The 18,516-nt window shown below is 44.6% G+C and overlaps 1 protein-coding gene across 1 annotated transcript; it reads left to right on the top strand.

The window, feature by feature from the left end:
• Positions 1–99: 99 nt before the first annotated feature.
• On the top strand, positions 100–12,535 carry tm9sf1 (transmembrane 9 superfamily member 1). The gene is made up of 9 exons (XM_080793649.1): positions 100–574; positions 2,675–2,889; positions 3,906–4,037; positions 4,347–4,469; positions 4,952–5,307; positions 5,697–5,851; positions 7,074–7,259; positions 9,431–9,704; positions 10,773–12,535. The coding sequence occupies exons 2-9, from the start codon at positions 2,680–2,682 to the stop codon at positions 11,164–11,166; spliced, it is 1,830 nt and encodes a 609-aa protein (XP_080649775.1). The 5' UTR covers positions 100–574; positions 2,675–2,679; the 3' UTR covers positions 11,167–12,535.
• Positions 12,536–18,516: the final 5,981 nt, after the last annotated feature.

Below are 18,516 nucleotides of genomic sequence, written 5' to 3' on the forward strand. Positions count from 1 at the left end.
CACAACGCGACGGGTCGCCCACGGCGTAGTGAGCTTGTAGATCTGATGTTTATGTAGCTAGACCGTTGACTCCGTCGGTACGGCGAAGTACAAACAGCAACGTCGCAAAACAATTAATAAAAGTCGCTCTTTTACGTGAGGCATACTTTAATACAATTGCGATTAAATTAACCTTAAGTTACGCTTGTTAATTATTATGTAAATAAAGTAATTATAATTATAATAATGCTATAAAAAAGGTTTTATTTTAGTTATAACCCCGCCCACCCGGAACAGACCGTCAGTGGGCAGTATTATTTTTATTTGTTAAGAGGTGACGTGGTGGACGGAGTCGTTCTTCAACACCGTCTCATGTGTCGATAAAAGTACTCGGTGTTCCGGGTAAAGCTGTGCATAATCGATGTATTAATACTTGACCAAGATGCTCATCGGTATTTAGGTTTCGAGGCTCCCGTCGGCGCAGCATACATAGATAATACACGTCCATCCATAAGGAGTAGGAGGAGGAGGGAGGTGGAGGAGAGTAGATGATCTTTGGAGGCCTGGGAGGAATCTGAAGAATCCCGACAATCAGGCAGGTTTCCTTCCTCCTTTTCAGATCTTAAACGTCTTTAGCATCGCCTTGGCTTTATTTTATTCATTATTGTTGTTGTATAATAATGACACAGAAGATGCAAACAGTCTGTGTTGAACTGTCGCTTGATTGTTTTTGGCCGCCTGGTCATATCTCAGGATGCAATTTTATGAAGATCAGTCACATCAGTGGGTTGTTTTTTTATTTAACATGGATCATTTCTACTACTAACATTCATTGCCATTTACCATCAGTAGTAGAATAACTGCATTTTACAAACTTCAGATGGAAGCCATCAGAATTAGCTTCTGTCAGGCATTCAGTAACTTATCATCACTCACCAGTCAGTCACCTCTGCATGATAGTAAGTTTAGTATTTTAGTATTCACGAACTCCTGATTGATTTGAAGTATTTATTAACAGTTTGCAGAATTACAGTACATTTCAAGCACAACTCAATACAAAAACTGTTAACAGACGACCCAAATAAAGCACTACACTTGTTGTTTACAAGAGCGTCCACCTTGTTCAATTCATCATAACATTTCGAGACGTACAAATATACACTTCTATATAGCCAAATAACAGGAAATCATCATAAAGGAGATAAAAAGGGAAAAGAAAACACATACAGTGAGGGGAAAAATGAGGTTATCCTAATCAACACGCACTTTATATGTATAGATGGTTTTTTTTTTCTTATATCAAGCTAGCCCTAGAATGTCTCTGTTGTTACATACATTGCCAAGTATTTCACATACAGAGCCATGGTCAGTTGTAAACATTTGTGCTTCCCTGGTCAATTCGTGATGACGTTTGTGGTGATCAGAGGAAGTTTTGGTAAATTCAATGCAGCCGTTATTCCGGGCCCCTTTGCCTGGAGTGAATCCGGTGGAAAAGTTGAGATATTTGACTAAATGCACGTTTTGTGCCAGAACTTTCACATGGATATGAAAGTAGAGGATGTGAAATAGAGTATGTAACAACAGACATTCTAGGGCTAATATCAAGCCTGAGCAGTGAAATGGTAATGGGACACCGTTCAAGGTTTTAGGTTATGAAGAGTATGTATGGCCTTCAGCGGTGATGGAGACTGGGCTGCATCCATCCATCCATCCATCTTCAACCGCTTATCTGTAGTTGGGTCGCGGGGGCAACAGCTCCACCATAGAGCTCCAGACTTCCCTCTCCAGATGTCCAGAGCAACATTAGTACCTTCCTCCTGGGGGATCCCGAGGCATTCCAAGGCCCTTGTAACGATGCATCCATCTCCATCTCATCCCCCTCGTCTGCCCTGGGGTCTCCTCCCAGTGGGACGTGCATTGAGGACCTCCCTAGGACTAGGGAGACGCTCGCGAGGCATCCTAACCAGATGCCCGAACCACCTAAGCTGGCTCCTTTCCAAGCGAAGAAGCAGCAACTCTACTCAGAGTTAGCTACTCGCTTAGTTCTCACCCTATCTCTAAGGGAGATGCCAGCCACCTGAAAACTCTTTTCGGCCACCTGTATTCGCGACCTTATTCTTTCGGTCATGACCCACACTTCATGACCATAGGTGAGAGTAGGAACAAAGATTGCTCGGTAGATGGAGAGCTTTGCCTTCTGGCTCAGCTATCTTTCCGTCACAATACTGCGTTACAGCGACTGCAATACCGACCCTGCCGCTCCGATTCTCCGGTTGATCTCCTTCTCTGTCCTCCCCTCACTCATAAACAATGTCTCATTCCCTACTTGGACCTGGCTACAAGGAAACAATAGTGTAATGAAATTATATCTTTGGTCATAATTGTTGATTAAGAGAACTAAGAGAATTAAGAGAGACTACAGTGTATGGCCACTTATACCAATGACTTTGCTGGTTAAACAAGTTATTTTGCTCTAGCTCACTCATTTAATCTCTCATTTGTCTTACAAAGACAGGCATGACTTGATATACCAGTATGTTGGCTTTGTTTCTAATTAAACCGCATGGGGCATGCCCCTTATTTCTAGACGTGAAATGAGAGAGAGTGAGAGGGATGAGAGAGAGATGTCTTTAGGGGACAGAGAGCCCATACTTTTCTTACAGAAGAACTAATGAAATCTTTGTCTTTGCTCCAGGAGTCATGCAGCTGGGAGTAGGACACCTGCTGCCCTGTAGCTGCCGGACCATGATGAGCCTGTACTGCGTCCTGGTCCTGTGTGTCCTGCCTGGCTGGGCGGTCAGCTATAAGCAAGCGGATAACGTCACTCTGTATGTCAACAAAGTGGGCCCTTACCACAACCCCCAGGAGACGTACCACTACTACACACTGCCAGTTTGCAGTCCAGAGAAGGTCAGACACATGGATATTTTAATTGGGGTTTGGCACTGTTGGAATTAATTTTTCATGAAGAATGATGAGCCATTCTGATAACATTATGATACGGCAAACGGTTTGAGTGTACGTCCGCCAAAATCCACAGGAAAATAAAAAACATTTTGATTAATCTGACTGACTCCGTAATTGATAATGGGTGCAAGTGAATAGGGTGTGTGTACGTGAAGTACAAAATCTGTGTTGATCCAAGCTTAGCAGTATACAGTGTAAACAAAAAATACTGTTCAGTGCACTGCGCATTTTCATTTGTCTATGAAACTGATCGCGTAACTTGAACCACAGTATCCCTATTTTGGGGTGGACATTTGTCAAAAATAGCAACGTGCAAACTGTGCAAAAGTGTTCATAGGGTTTAAGTTGTTAACCCATTCTGACCTGAGATCAGATTCATACGAGGTTTCCACTGGACACACACACACTGGTCTGATTAACCCATTCTGACCTGAGATCAGATTTAAAAAAATGTCAGTCGTTCTTCGATTTTTCAAAAAATAGCAGACCTACAAGCTCGTAGCGCGCCACTCGGTGGCGCGCTACGAGCTTGTAGATCTGCTATTTTTCAATAGCTAAAGCACGACATGATGCTATAACACCAAAATGGGTTCCCGGTCAGAATGGGTTAATTCATGGTTCCAATCAAATTGACCATCACTGCCCAGTGTTTTATGATGTGGCAATAAAGGACATGCAACACTGATGAAATATGTTTGCAGATCAACAAAGAAGATAAAGAAAAAGGCCTCATAGCCACAATGCAAACAATTCTTTAAAAAGAGGAAACCAACGTTTCCACCTCGTACGGTCATCTTCGGTGAATGGCCAACAAAGCCAAGCCTCCTGCAAGTTACATTGAGTGTTCTAGATGCTAATCCACAGCAAAAGAATTACAAAAATCGGCAGCTGTGGTTTGACTTTGGTCTGTCATTCCCATTGCACTTACATTGTTGTTCTTATTTACACTCTGTTTCCAGGTACACCACAAGTCTCTGAGTCTGGGGGAGGTCCTCGATGGAGACAGGATGGCAGAGTCCTTGTATCACATTCGCTTCAGAGAGAACGTTGAGAAGAAGACACTTTGTCAGCTGAGTCTGTCAGAGAAACAGGTATTTATTTCAGATTGAGGTCCTAGTATTCAGTGTATCCAACGCGTATATCTAATGTGTGGCTGAGCTGAGCATAGACATGGTAACGCCCCGCCTGCCTTTGATTGGCCTACCGACACTGCCCGTCTTGACTCTCCTCCGAGATGCGAGGTTACTCCGTGGTGGGAAAATAATACAAGAGAATGACAGCTTGGCACGCGCGACAGAATGCAGCCTTGTAACTAACTTGTAAGTTTTATTTTTGTAGAAGAGCCAAACTAATATTGTTTATGCCGTCTGTCTGTCTGTCTGTCTGTCTGTCTGTCTCAGGTCGACATGCTTCGCGAGGCCATTGAGGAGCTGTATTACTTTGAGTTTGTCCTGGACGACATTCCCATCTGGGGGTTTGTGGGGTACATGGAAGAGAGTGGCTTCCTCCCTCACAGTCACAAGGTGATGTGTGTGTGTGTGTGTGTGTGTGTGTGTGTGTGTGTGTGTGTGTGTGTGTGTGTGTGTGTGTGTGTGTGTGTGTGTGTCACATCTGTGATGACCGTCTACTCGCATCGCAATTTTAACATGAGATGTCAGATTACAGTTGTAGCTAATCTCAGGTTATCATGCAGTTTGTTCTAGAAAGTAGGACCATCGTAGAGACATGCACCGGATTTGGAGATGAATGTCTCATGATCTGGAATTGAGTCAGATATGTATTCAGGAGCTGAACCATACGATATATATATAGTATATATTGCGCCTTGGCTTGTAAACAATGATAAAAAAAGATGGAATAGTGAAACTCTTGACAAAGAAATATGATGCCCCAGAACTAGTGGATCAGATATTCTGCATGCGTGCTTGTGTGCGAGTGAGTGACAGTAAGACATTGAGTTTATTTTTATTTTTATCTCATGTTTCTTTTCCATTTCTTCTTCCAGGTGGGTCTGTGGACCCATCTAGACTTCAACATCGAGTACAACGGCGACTCGGTGATCTTCGCCAACGTCTCTGTGAAGGACGTCAAACCTGTTCCCCTGGAGGAGGGGGGAGGGGCAGTGGCGGGAGTCGGCGTGGGAGGCGGAGGCCTGAAGGTCACGCACACCTACAGCGTCCACTGGTTCGAGTCCACGCTGCCTCACGGGCGACGGGCCGACCGCCTCAGAGACTACTCGTTTTTCCCCAAGACGCTGGAGATCCACTGGCTGTCAATCATCAACTCCCTGGTGCTGGTGGTTCTGCTGCTGGGCTTCGTCATCATCATCCTCATGAGGGTCCTGAAGAATGACTTTGCCAGGTCCGTTCGCTCAGCCTTTGAAATAGTTTTCAGAGCCCCTTTCTGTGACATACAGCCCACTGTTCAATGGAACCTTGGTACAGAGCATTTAACTTTCAGGCCTCCTGTGACTATACAAAAATAGAGCACAATGTAGCATTCATTATAATAATTGTAATAATTATAATAATTATCGCAGTGGAAATTTTCCAGCAGCAGTGCCAGCACAATGATTCGCACAACCACCTCCGAAATCGGTCACCACCACGTCACGCACACAGCCTTGAGTTAATTTCTCCTGGGGGTGCATACTTAGTTTAGACTAGTCATTGGTTAGACATGGGTTAAGGTTAGGTTTAGGTGTTTTGCCCCATCCCTGCATTAATTAAAGTGTCTTTTGTCACGTCTAGGTACAATGTGGACGAGGAGGGCAGCTGCGATGATCTGGACCAGGGTGACAACGGCTGGAAGATCATACATACCGATGTCTTCAGGTTTCCTCCATACAAAAGTCTGCTGTGTGCCGTGCTGGGAGTCGGGGCACAGTTCCTCACTCTAGCCACCGGTGAGCATTCACTCATTCAAGTACACACACACACACACACACACACACACACACACACACACACACACACACACACACACACTTAAAGGACAAGTTATACTTGCCGCATCCACATAGCCTTTATTATTATTAAATCGTTTTTATTAGTTCTGCATCCACATAGCCTTAAAGGTCTCCACACCCCGGGCACGAATCGGATGCGAAATGTTTGTGCTGTTTTCAAGCTGGGTGTCCCAAATAGGTGTATTCTGCATGTGCGCATTATGTACAAAATGTTCAAGCAGAAATCCACAGAAATAATTTATGTGAGATGGAGTTAACTAGGACACACCTCGTGGCCACACAGATACAATCGTATAATTGTAGTATAAAGCCTGTCGGCGGTTCGAATTCCAGCTCCTCCTTTCTACATGTCGAAGTGTCCTTGGGCAAGACACTGAACCCCAAATTGCTCCCGATGTGCTGGTTGGTACCTTGCATGGCTTCTGCCACAATCGGTGTATGATTGTGTGTGTGAATGGGTGAATGTAATGCACACAATCTATGTAAAGTGCCTTGGATAAAGGCGCTATATAAATGCACCATTTACCATTTACCAATGTAATGTAAATCAGTGAATATGAGTTGTGCTTTCTTTGTCCTGCTTGAAAACTGAACAGGCTCGTTGTCTGAGCATCAGTGACCCGTAGCTGGTTCCTTTGAATTGAATGGCAGTGTGACATTACTAGAAACCTGAGTACACACATACATAACGTGGCAACATGGAAGGGAGCTAAATGGTCAACGGCTCTGGTTTACCTCCTAGTACAAAAAGCCTTAAGGCACAGTTGAACAATGTTGATTGTTTCTTTCACTTTCCACTGCTGACATTGCAGTTTTCTCCTATATGCATTAGACAAAGTGAACAGGCGACAAGGCCTGGTTTATTCTGAATCTCCAGTGACTAAATCTATTCAAAACGTATGTAAATAATCAACTTCCTACACAGGGGGTTACATGTTACACTTTCTTTGTTAAAGGTGCTGTAAGTGATATGTATAGCAATCATTTTTGTGAGATTATGATTATGATTAAGGTTGGGTACAGTGACAACTGGCCAGTTACAGCGGGTTTTGTTTAAGTGGTGTAGGATGAATAAAAAAATGCATTTGGAACACATTGAGAAGTTTTGATTCTTCTGATGAATGACCCCATTGCTGTCCTGCAACCACGGCTTCCATAGGGATCATCGTCATGGCGTTGCTGGGCATGTTCAACGTGCATCGCCACGGCGCCATCAACTCGGCGGCCATCGTCCTGTACGCGCTGACCAGCTGTGTGTCCGGCTACGTTTCCTGCAGCTTCTACACGCAGATCCACGGTCAGCGGTGGGTGTGGAACATTATTCTCACCTCGTCTCTCTTCTCTGGTGAGTACGGTCTCACTGAAAAGCATGTCATGCTCATTTCCCTATTTCTTTATTTACCTTTTTATTTAACCACACATTAAACCTTGTTTTGGGAACGTCATTATTATATAAGCAAATGGCAGATCTACACTACAATATGAGCTCACAAGGCGTTGTGGTATTTAGGGCATGTGTTTAAAAAGGGTAAATTGTGGAACATGTGTTACAGCAGAACCCTGTTTTAACCGTTCATACAGTTACCCAACAGGCCAACACACAACATACTAGCAGGTACCAATGGCTGTCGGAAAGAGAACCCTGTGAACCATGACTTTGTGATCATGAATGATACTGAGCCCTTTTATCGTTGGTTTCAGAACATACTTCCTCCCTATTGAAAGTACTCTATTGGGCAACATTTTCAAGCTGTTAGGAGTCTCACCTCACAGCTGTTACCAAATAAGCACATCCGTTTCCTCTGTCGGGATCAAGGGTCACAACTGTGTCTGTAGCAATACTTGATTGCTTCCTGATGGCTAAAAGTTAACTATAATGTTATGCATTTTCTATTTATTTAATTTAATTTATTTTTCTAATGGTTTCATTAGAATAATCTTAAAAACAGTATAATAATCCACATTTATTTTTGGTCAGTCATGCACATCCCTACTGCCTATAGGGCAGCATTATTTCAGCATTACTTTGTGTCTGTAAATCTAAATGTCATTTAATACATTCCCTGAAGAAGGCAACTTGTTGCCGAAACGTTGGAAAAATTAATATTTTGATGGCATTGTGACTACGAGCTGTGCGGCCTCTTTCCTTTCTCAGTCTAAGGTGGTCTTTACACGAGAATGGTGTTCATAGAAAACGTCAAAATAAAGTATCGTTTGCTGGTGTCCGTTTAGACGAGAATGGTGTTTTCAGGAGGTGAAAACGCAACAAAGTGAAACCACCTTCCAGAGTGAAAATCTTTGAGAACGCCGTTTTATCCCTTCTCTGTGTAAACAGGCAAAACGGTGAATCCGCAAAACGTATGACATCATGACTCACGTTGGCTCACAGCGCATATGTTTATACATTAATGCAGAGCCATACATAGATATATATATATATGATATAATGGAGTTCCTGAACCACCCTCCCTCCTCGCCTACAAAGCGCTGCTCATCAGCGATGGTGAATGTAAAACCATGATGTAAATAAAAAGCCTTGTAATAGGCGGCAGCCGCGGCAGCAGCGTTTATGTAGCCTAATGTATTATAAAATATATAACCATCCCATGGCGTGCTCTGCCTGCATGCTCTGGGTTGAGTGAAGGGGTTCTTCTTCTTGTACGTGGGTGACTGGTCTATTTGGCAGCCCGTTTACCGCCACCTAGCGACGTTATAGCATTTTCATAAAGTGTGCGTTCTCGTGTAAAGCCTCAATAAAAATGAGAACGCAGCGGGACTTTGACATTTTATCTGGAGATGGTCGCCGTCTAAAAGAGGCATAAGTTTTATCTCCTGCGGTCAGCACCTCCCCACTACTGGTGTGCGCTCCTACCTTTCTGTTTGTTCGATTTAATACATCCGCACATTTAACAAAACACCCTGCACCTCATGGACAAATATGCACTGTAGCACAGGCTAATTATCTGTAGCTAAGAAGAGAGCTACGCATAGAAAGGAGTAAACAATATAAAGATAACACATTGCAGTTAACTGCTAACTCTCAGGGGTCTTTGAGGGGGTTCCAGGGGGCCCCCAGCAAAAAAAAATAACATAGCATTTAGACCATTTTAACAACTCTAACCCTATACATACATCGGCTATTACTGGTTTATTTAAACAGTGACCTTTATGCTTTCCATACAGTACAGTAATATTCACTTCAAGCTAGGACTCGTGCCATAAACCTAAACCAAAGATGGCTAAACTCTCCAAGCACAGGAGTCTTAACACATGCAGAAATATGACCCCCTTCCCACCCCCCCAACCTGCGTTTCAACAATAGTCAGTCAGTCAGTCAGTAAGTAAACCATCTCCTCCTGAGAGTAGACTTACATTTATTTGTCTAAAGAAACTAATAGTTCTAGCTCCCTCTAGAGGGTATTCCAGGCAGAAGTAAGCAAACACAGAGTCCATGCCAGTTGCTGTATTTTTTTACATTGCTTTATTTGCTTACATTGTAGTCCTGTATGCCAACAGCTCCGTTGTTCCTGACATGGAGTGTGGTGAACTCTGTCCACTGGTGGAGCGGCTCCACACAGGCCTTGCCGGCCACCACTGTGCTCCTGCTGCTGGGCGCCTGGGTCCTGGTGGGCTTCCCTCTCACCATCATCGGCGGTATCGTGGGCAAGAACCGGGCCGGCAGTTTCCAGGCGCCCTGCCGGACCCGCAACATCCCCCGACAGATCCCCAGCCAGCCCTGGTACAAGCACACGGCTGTCCACATGGCCATCGGCGGTTTCCTGCCATTCAGGTGGGTAGTGGTTATGTAAAAAGGCGGTAGCTGACCTGACTACTTGGCGGTAACCACATTAATCCTAGTGTCTATATTTTGTTGTGAGCTCGTAGATTTGTCGCTATTTGTTGAACGAAAAATGATATAAGTGGTTAATGCAGTGTCCCTGTTTCCATTCTGGTTGTCTCATCCCCCCTCTTTTCCCCAGTTTTTTCTACACCGTCCTGTTTAAATAAAGCCAGCTTTATTTCTCCTGAATACGTCTTTGGTAGTTTTTGATTAAGTGCAGGGATGACGGGATATCAAACACAGGTCTCCAGCTGGGTCTGACCCAGGGACATTGTGATATTGTGGTTTGACACGATTCGATGTGGACCTGTCGCAGTCCTGCCACCCTTTCATGGCTACGACTGGCCCAGGAAATAATTCCCCATTCATTTTTCTCATAGACATTTCAAAAAGTATTTATTTAAAGACCTTTAAAGCCGCGGACAAAGCCATGACGCCATGATGTCAAATCATGACAACAAACACCGAACAAATAATTACAAAGAAAAACAACAAAAAGTGTTGTACCCTGCCCTTTTTTTTCTTCTTTCTAATTATTTGTTTGGCCCAAATATTGTTTGTTTGTTTGTTGTCATGATTTGTCACGATCCTAGTTGGCTTTGATCGAGGCTTTACAGATCTTTAAATAAATACTTTTTGAAATGTCTATGGGAAAAATGCATGGGGAATTATTTGCTGGGCCAGTTGTCGTCATGAAAGGGGGCGGGACTGTGACTCTATTGCATTGATGTTAAAATAGTCTTAGTGCTGTGCTCTTCCTACAACAACAAATACCAACTAGGCTTGTCAGTTGTGTATGAATTAAATTGACAAAGATGACAGCATTTTCTTTGTTTTAGTTAGTTTTGTAAACACTACAGTTTCAGTTTTCTTTTTTTTATTAGCTAAAATGTTTTTTTTTGTCAGATTATTGCCTTTGAATGGTTCTCTGTTTGTCACGCTTCCTCAATCTGTCTCTTCCTCCTTATCCTCTCCCCCTCACTCCTTTGTCTCATCTCTCCATCCCTCCTCCTCCAGTGCCATCTCCGTGGAGCTCTACTACATCTTCGCCACAGTGTGGGGTCGTGAGCACTACACCCTCTACGGCATCCTGCTGTGCGTCTTCGCCATCCTGCTGTCGGTGGGCGCGTGCATCTCCGTGGCGCTCACCTACTTCCTCCTGTCGGGCGAGGACTACCGCTGGTGGTGGCGGAGCGTGCTGAGCACGGCGTCCACCGGACTCTTCATATTCGTCTACTCCGTCTTCTACTACCGCAACCGCTCGTCCATGAGCGGCCTGGTGCAGAGCGCCGAGTTCTTTGGCTACTCGCTGCTCACGGCTCTGGTGTTCTCGCTCATGCTGGGCACGGTGTCCTTTTGGGCTTCGCTGGCGTTCATACGCTACATCTACCGCAGCCTCAAGATGGACTAGAGAGAGAGCGCAGGCCACAGATGTGTATGTGTGTGCAGAAGGGTTTGTGCATTACGCGTAGGTACGCGTTGCGGGCACACCGTACAATACATGCACAGTCACACACTTTGTAACGTGCATTGCCTCATGCCATATACACACATTAGCCTGGGCACCATTTCATTTAGGTTATATGATCCTGTCGTGAGCGGATGATATCGTTACATCATGTTGTAGTATTGTTTTGTAGTCGACAGGCAGGAACAACAGGCGGCAACTTCCTTTTCCCTCAAACCGATTTTTCTCAATAAAAGCTACAGGCTACGAGAGCTTTTATTGAGAAAAATCGGTTTTAGGGAAAAGGAAGTTGCCGGCTGTTGTTCCTGCCTGTCGACTACAAAACAATACTACAACATGACGTAACAATATCATCCGCTCCCGATAGGATCATACAGACTTTTGAAACAGAGACCAGGCTTTCCTCCGAGGTGGTGGAAAGCCTGGTGAGGCGAGGTTATACACACATAGACAAGTCACTTTGTCCTATCTCGGTTGTACACACACACACACACACATCCTGGATGGCAGGAGAAACAGGGGCCTTTTAACCTTGATTTGGCAGGACCTAATAAAGAGACTATACAAGCTGTTATGGTTGGGAGTTGATGAATGAACAAATGAAGGGCTGCTGTGGGACGGGACAAGGTTATATATTTAAGGATGAAACGGGGACGCTGCATTATAAAGGGATGATTGTGTCCCATCATCAGGAATGAATGGAATGTGTATGGTGAAATAAGTATGTGTGGTTATAGCGTTGTATGTTGCAGTATGGCATCAGCTACACTGTTGGGTTTCCACTGCAGGCACTAGCATGGGTTCCCCCCACACACAGTCTAACAGATACTGTACAATTTTCAACAATCTTACCTATGGAGATGACTTCCAGTTTTGTCATGCAGGTGTTGATTTCTCCTTGTGGAGGAAAGTCTCCCACTTACATGGCTGCTTATGTTGCACGAGTCAGAAGAAATCTGATTAGTTCTGTTGAAGGAGTGACCATCTGATGTATTGTTCCACTTTTGGCTTTGGCAATAGAGGGTATGCGCATGCATAAAGTGAATGGCAGATCGAGTGGCAAAATGAGTTTAACGTTGTTTAATGTCATTTAATGCAATCAGATATGACTTTTCTGTTTGGATGTACGGGCTGTCGAGGCCAGAAAGTAGTTTTGACTCTAGGTGTTCCCGCATAACTTCCGGGTATGATGTCACGCGCATAGTCGCATACCTGTTTTTTTCATGTCAATAAAGCCCTTGGAATCCAATTGACAATATTAAATGGGACTGGTTTGCCACCACCCATTGTGCTTAAACTTATTTGGCTACAACACTGTTCATATATGTGTCCCAGTTGTGCATAAACATTTGATCCTTGACAAACCCCATGTAGGTCTGCAGTGGAGATGTGGGTGATGGGAGCAACATTGTATGTATTGTGGTCACCATTGACTGATTTTGGTTCTGATGTAAATAAACTTTTCAATAAAATACTTCTTTGGTTTGCTGGCTAGTTCTGGGATCAGTCAGGTTTCTCAAAATCCTTTGACTACTAGGTATTAACTCAGTCTCATTTTACATGGCATTCCTAAAATGTTAACTTGAGCGATGCAACTTATTTCCCCAGAGAGCACACTTACTCTTGTGATTCCGAACTCATTGATTTAATTGACTGTACCAAATGTAAAAAAATACAACATTTCAAGTAGCAACGTGAACTGGCATTCAAAGCAACAAAGAAAAAAACACCCAGGCAAATGTGTAGACTAGACATGTAGTAGTACTTTGCATTGTTGGCAGTACATAAGTGATAAAACAGACATCCATCAGGGCTTCAAACTCACAGGAGAGTTGCCAAGAGCAAAGGACACGATTTAAGTACTCAGTAAAAAAATTAAAACAGTTGGGAAAAAAGGGGGTAAATATAAAACACGAACGAGACTACACACATGCACCGCAGCCGTGAACAGGCCAATTATCAACATCACAGTAGCATTCTCACTGTAGTCTCTGGACAAATCACTACTACTGGCTGGCGCCGCCATGAATGGAGAGATCGACCACGTCGTCACTGTCGATGCTGGTATTGCCACTGGAATTGCCAGCTGTGGCAGTGCTGTATTCATAGGGTGTGGTCTGTGCGGGAGACGGGTTCAACGTGGTCCAGCCGTTTGGAGGGGCCGCAGGCTGGGAAGAAGCAGAGGGCCAGGCGCTGTAGCCACCCATCGCTGCCAGGTACTGGTAGTAGGCCAGGTTCTGGCCAGGGCTCTGGTTGTACGCAGATACCATCTGCTGGTTGTATTGCTCCTGAAGCTGGGCACGAAATACCTCTTCTTGATACTACAGGGAGGACAGGATGGGTGTTACGGTGATATTTTGTGGTTAGTAAGGTCTAGGCAAGTCAGGTAAGTGTTTGTCTGCTAATTTTTGTGTCACACTTACGTTTAATCTGTATCCGTGGTCCTGACTGAGTTCTCTGTCCTGTTTGGATAAAATGTTTAATAAAAAGCTGGAGACATAGAGTCCTGTTACTGATCAAACACTCTATATCAATGAGTACTATCACAATATAGATTGAGCTTTAACAAAGAAAATCACTTGCCCTACCTTTAATATACAGAGAACTTGAAGCACAAACATATCTAACATAGAGCTACTGTAAATATTGGCGGTGTGTATATCGTCTTGCATTTAAGGCCACGGCCACAACTCGGGCCGGGCCTCCCCTAATGGACGACTTTTTGTGCGTCCCAGCCTGCTGCCGATTATCTGTTACTGATAAACAGGACACTTGGGCTGGACAGACATTTCTTAAATGTTTTAACTTTTTAGACCAGAGAGAAAATGGAAACCCTCATAGCTTTCATTATGATGTGGTCACTCACTGCTTGGATGTTGTCGGTGTCGAGTGCAGGGTTAGGACTGGCATTAGGACTGGTTTTCTTGCTGCCAACCTTTTTGAGAGAAATGTCCCATTCGCCGTCCTTCAGGTGTCTCCTCAGCTTCATGCGGCGATTCTGAAACCAGGTCTTCACCTGAAACACCAGATAAAAATCTATTAATATTGCCCATAAAGCCACCAATTATCCTCTCATTATTAAACACTGCACAAGAGTCAATGATTGCCTGTGTGTGTGTGTATAGTTAAGTACATAAATCAAAAGTATAAAACTAGATTTACATCACATTTAGTCTTTACCTGTTTGTAGCTTAGCCCCGTGACTTCTCCCAGCTCCTTCATCTCACCAGGGGTGAGATACCTCTGAGTGTTGAAACGCTGCATTAGGGTGTCCATCTGACCCTCTGAAAATGCTGACCGGGATTTTGGTCTTGGCCGGACAGCATTCGCTGCTGCTTTGGCTCGCTTGCCTCGCTTCTTTGGGGTGGACAGAGGTGCGTGTATGGGGTCAGGGGCATCCACGTCCCCTACGGTGGTGGGGATATTCAGATTCTCTGAGAACAGAGAGACGGGGACCTGCTCACGTGTGTCGGGGCTAAGACTGTCCCTCCCATCGTCGAGATCCATCGTCAGACTGTCCCTCCCATCGTCGAGATCCATCTCCGAGTCAACTGGATGTGCTTGAGGGAGACCTCTCTCGCTTGGGTTGCTGCCAGAGCTCCATGAATCGGTGTTATGTGTGGGTTCAGGTACTTCAGGATTGTCGGGGCTAACGCTGTTCCTCGCAGTCGCACCATCAAGGTCCCTTAGTGTCCAGGCAACTGGCTCCGTTTGGGGGAGACCTCGTTCGGTTGGGTTGCTGCCAGAGCTCCATGAATCGGCGTCATGTGTGGGTTCAGGTACTTCAGTATTGTCGGGGCTAACGCTGCCCCTCGCAGTCGCACCATCAATGTCCCTCGTTGTCCAGGCAACTGGATCCGTTTGGGGGAGACCTCGCTCTCTTGCGTTGCAGCCAACGCTCCATGAATCGGTGTCAAGTGTGGGTTTAGGATCGTCTGGGAGTGAGCTGACACTGTTCTGTCTTGACCAGGTTTGGGGATCTGCTTGGGGGAGACCTCCATCTCTGCTGCTGACACTGTCCCTCCTGGCATCAAGCTCCCTTATTGTCCAGGCAACTGGATCTGCGTAGGGGGGACCTCGCTCTCTTGCGTGGCAGCCATAGCTCCATGAATCTGTCTCAAGTGTGGGTTTCGGATCGTCTGGGAGCGAGCCGACACTGTCCTGTCTTGACCAGGTTTGTGGATCTGCTTGGGGGAGACCTCCATCTCTGCTGCTGCAGCGAGGGCTCAATGAATCTGTGTAGAGGAAAGCAGAGGTCGAAGTTAAAAACTGGTTCTCTGGGGTCACAACAATGCTTTTAAAATGTGCGATAGTCACTGGTCAGACAAATCTTCCATTGTAAAAAATATATATATATATATTTTGTGATATTAGTCTGCCCATGCCAGCCCTTGGGCAATACATTTTGAAAAACAGGCCCTGCTTTTCAGACAGGGTGTGGAGAAATCTTATCATGCAATTCTCACTATATACCACGAGGTGTCGCCATTGAAAAGGGTGAGGCTGGATGTTTATTATCAAAAAACAAACGTTTTAGGGGGTTTAAGGGATAAATTATTGATTGATTTATTAACAGTTTGCAAAAAAAGTTAGTACAGTTCAATTATGCAAGGTATTCCATGAGGATTTAAAACTCAAGAAAGCCTATGGCTTATTTCCATTGAGGCCGTCCTCAATGGACTACACCTCGTGGGTTTGGAGGGAGCGTGTGAAGCATTTTAGTTTTACTACCCGTGAACCAGAAAGACGAAACAGTACAACCATAGACTTAAACATATTTGTACAACCCTACATGCGATCAACTAACTTACCAGGTGACGTGTGGGATTCAGAGTCGCTTGATGGTGTAGCAGGCCTATCGTCACTGCAGGCGGCTTCGGGTGCATGATGTGCCCATGCCTTCTCGTACGGATGGGCCGGCATGTAGACCTGGCCCGTCTGCGGGTTGCTGTAGTACTGTATGACACCCTGCGAGCCTGGATAGTGATGATGATGGCCGTTCCCAACGACGTGTGCCGCCGCGGGGCTTTCGGGTGGCGACGCGGCCTCCCGGGTGCCCGTGACAGCTGCAGCAGCGGGGTTATAGTGAGACGCATGGGGCATGCCGGGGTGGTGGTGGTGGTAGTTGGCGACAAGGCCCGAGTCAGCCCATGCTGCCGTCCCGGTGTTCTGCTCTGGTGCCACCCCCGGTTGGTGGTACATGTAGGCGCCGTACCCGTACGCAGCCGCGGCATAAAGACCACCAGCAGCAGGGTGGTGGTAATTGTAGCTTAGCTGCGTCTTCCACTCCGCCATGTCAAACCGACCCCTACTGATTTACTAATTCAAATAAACGGGTTAAAGGGAAATAAAAGCGACGGAACCGCTTGGTTCCAGTATAGGTCGCAATAATAAAAACAAGGCCTAAAATTAAGCAGTATATCTCTGCACGGATCCGTCCAAAGCAGTGTTGGTGAACTGGGGGAGCCGTTAATAAGAGGGGTGTGGTTGGGGCGTGCACCCAGGTGGGGTGTGGACGTCACTGCTACATTTTAATTGGCCAATTTGGCCCCAATCCCATTTGAATCCCTTCTAAACCAGTCACCATAGCTTACTAAACCAGTGATGGTCACTCTTTTCTCACGTCAAGGAGTATTATACAAATATTTTATTTGGCTGCTGTGCTGCTGACCCCATCTGAAAATATATCCATTTGAAAATATGTCGTGCCAGGGAGTAGGACCCACAGAAGTGTTTATATTATAGGCTATTCGAGTTTAAAATGTGTATAGAACCTATTATACTCCACATAGTTACATGCATAGAATATTCAATAATTATTACACCAACTGCCAGAGATGCAAAGTCTCTGATGGAGTCTGGAGTTATACAGTCTATGGCCTGGAGTCAGATATACTTCATATGCTGTGGAGCTGTCCATGCTTGGAGGAGTTTTGGAAATATATAGGCTTAGAACAACTTACAGAAATAGTAGGGTGTGAAATAGTACCTGATAGGATTTGGATTTTGGATACATGTAGAAAGGGACTCACATTAAGAAATAGGCTAGGCCTACTTTATTTTGCTGGCTGGCTGGCACATCTGAAAACTCATTGTTTTCGGATTGTGAAAACAATCTGTCATTGTGGGGGGGAAATAAAATGTGTAATTGTGTATGATATGTTTGTCTAAATAAAAATATCTTAAGAACACACACACACACACACACACACACACACACACATTTGAGTTTTTTAAAGTGGCATATAGCTGGAACCCCCAGGAGTCCTCAAAGGGGTTCCCCAATCCCCAGTAAAATGAGTTAATCAGTTGAACCACTTCAAGCATATTATAAGTACTATCCTGCACAATGTCTGAACATGTTGTGAAGGCACTGATGGGTACTTAAGCTAAAGGGTATAGGCCTACAGCGCTTGTAGTGGAAATGTGTGCGTGAACCTGTGATAAATTGAATTCGATTTGTACTCCCACTCACTTTACAGCGATGGTTTGTTTATGAATTAGGACTGTGTTGTTTATAATGCTTCCCCTCTGTGGTGTGGTGGCAGTTGATGTAATGGTTCAGTTACCACTGAAAGGGTTTGAGTCTTGAGAGAAGTATAGTAAGGCTAAGTGCCATTTTCATATTGACCTGAACATGGTGTGTATCTGTGAAGCTGAAGCATATAAATGGCCTGCATTACATTCAGGATTTTATAATGAAACGATCAAATATGCACTTCAATTGTATGTATGTTCAATGTTGTATTGATTCTAAAAGGAAATTTAATATTTTCATCCGTGACAAATAAGGTGTTTTATTTAATGGGTATATAGATTAGATTAGACGTGAGGAGTTAGTGAATCATTTTAAAGCCAGACCCTCCCCTCCATTTACCTGTACATTGTCTGAACATGTTGCACTAGAGGTGAGGAGTTAGTGAATAATTTAAAAGCCAGACCCTCCCCTCCATTTACCTGCACATTGTCTGAACATGTTGCAGGTCAAGGTTGATTGAACTGTAAATTAAATCATATCACCCACTCCTTCACACCTTCTCCACCATTTGTAATTATTTTTACGAAGATGATTTGGGTTAGGCCTGTGTTGTTTGTGCACCCTCTCTCTGTGATGTGCAAATGATCCAGTTACCACTGAAAGGATTTGAGAGCACTGCACTGCACTGCAGTGACTGCAGCAAGCCTAATGGTTCTATTTGCATTGCTATTCATCTCTATACATGGACAGTGTGTGTGAAGTACTACAGTGTAGGCTCAGATGAGACCATGTTTTGGGAGACTGAAGTCAACTGG

Source organism: Protomyctophum bolini (genome assembly GCF_963924005.1).
Source record: "Protomyctophum bolini genome assembly, chromosome: 21".
Classification (NCBI taxonomy): Eukaryota; Metazoa; Chordata; class Actinopteri; order Myctophiformes; family Myctophidae; genus Protomyctophum; species Protomyctophum bolini.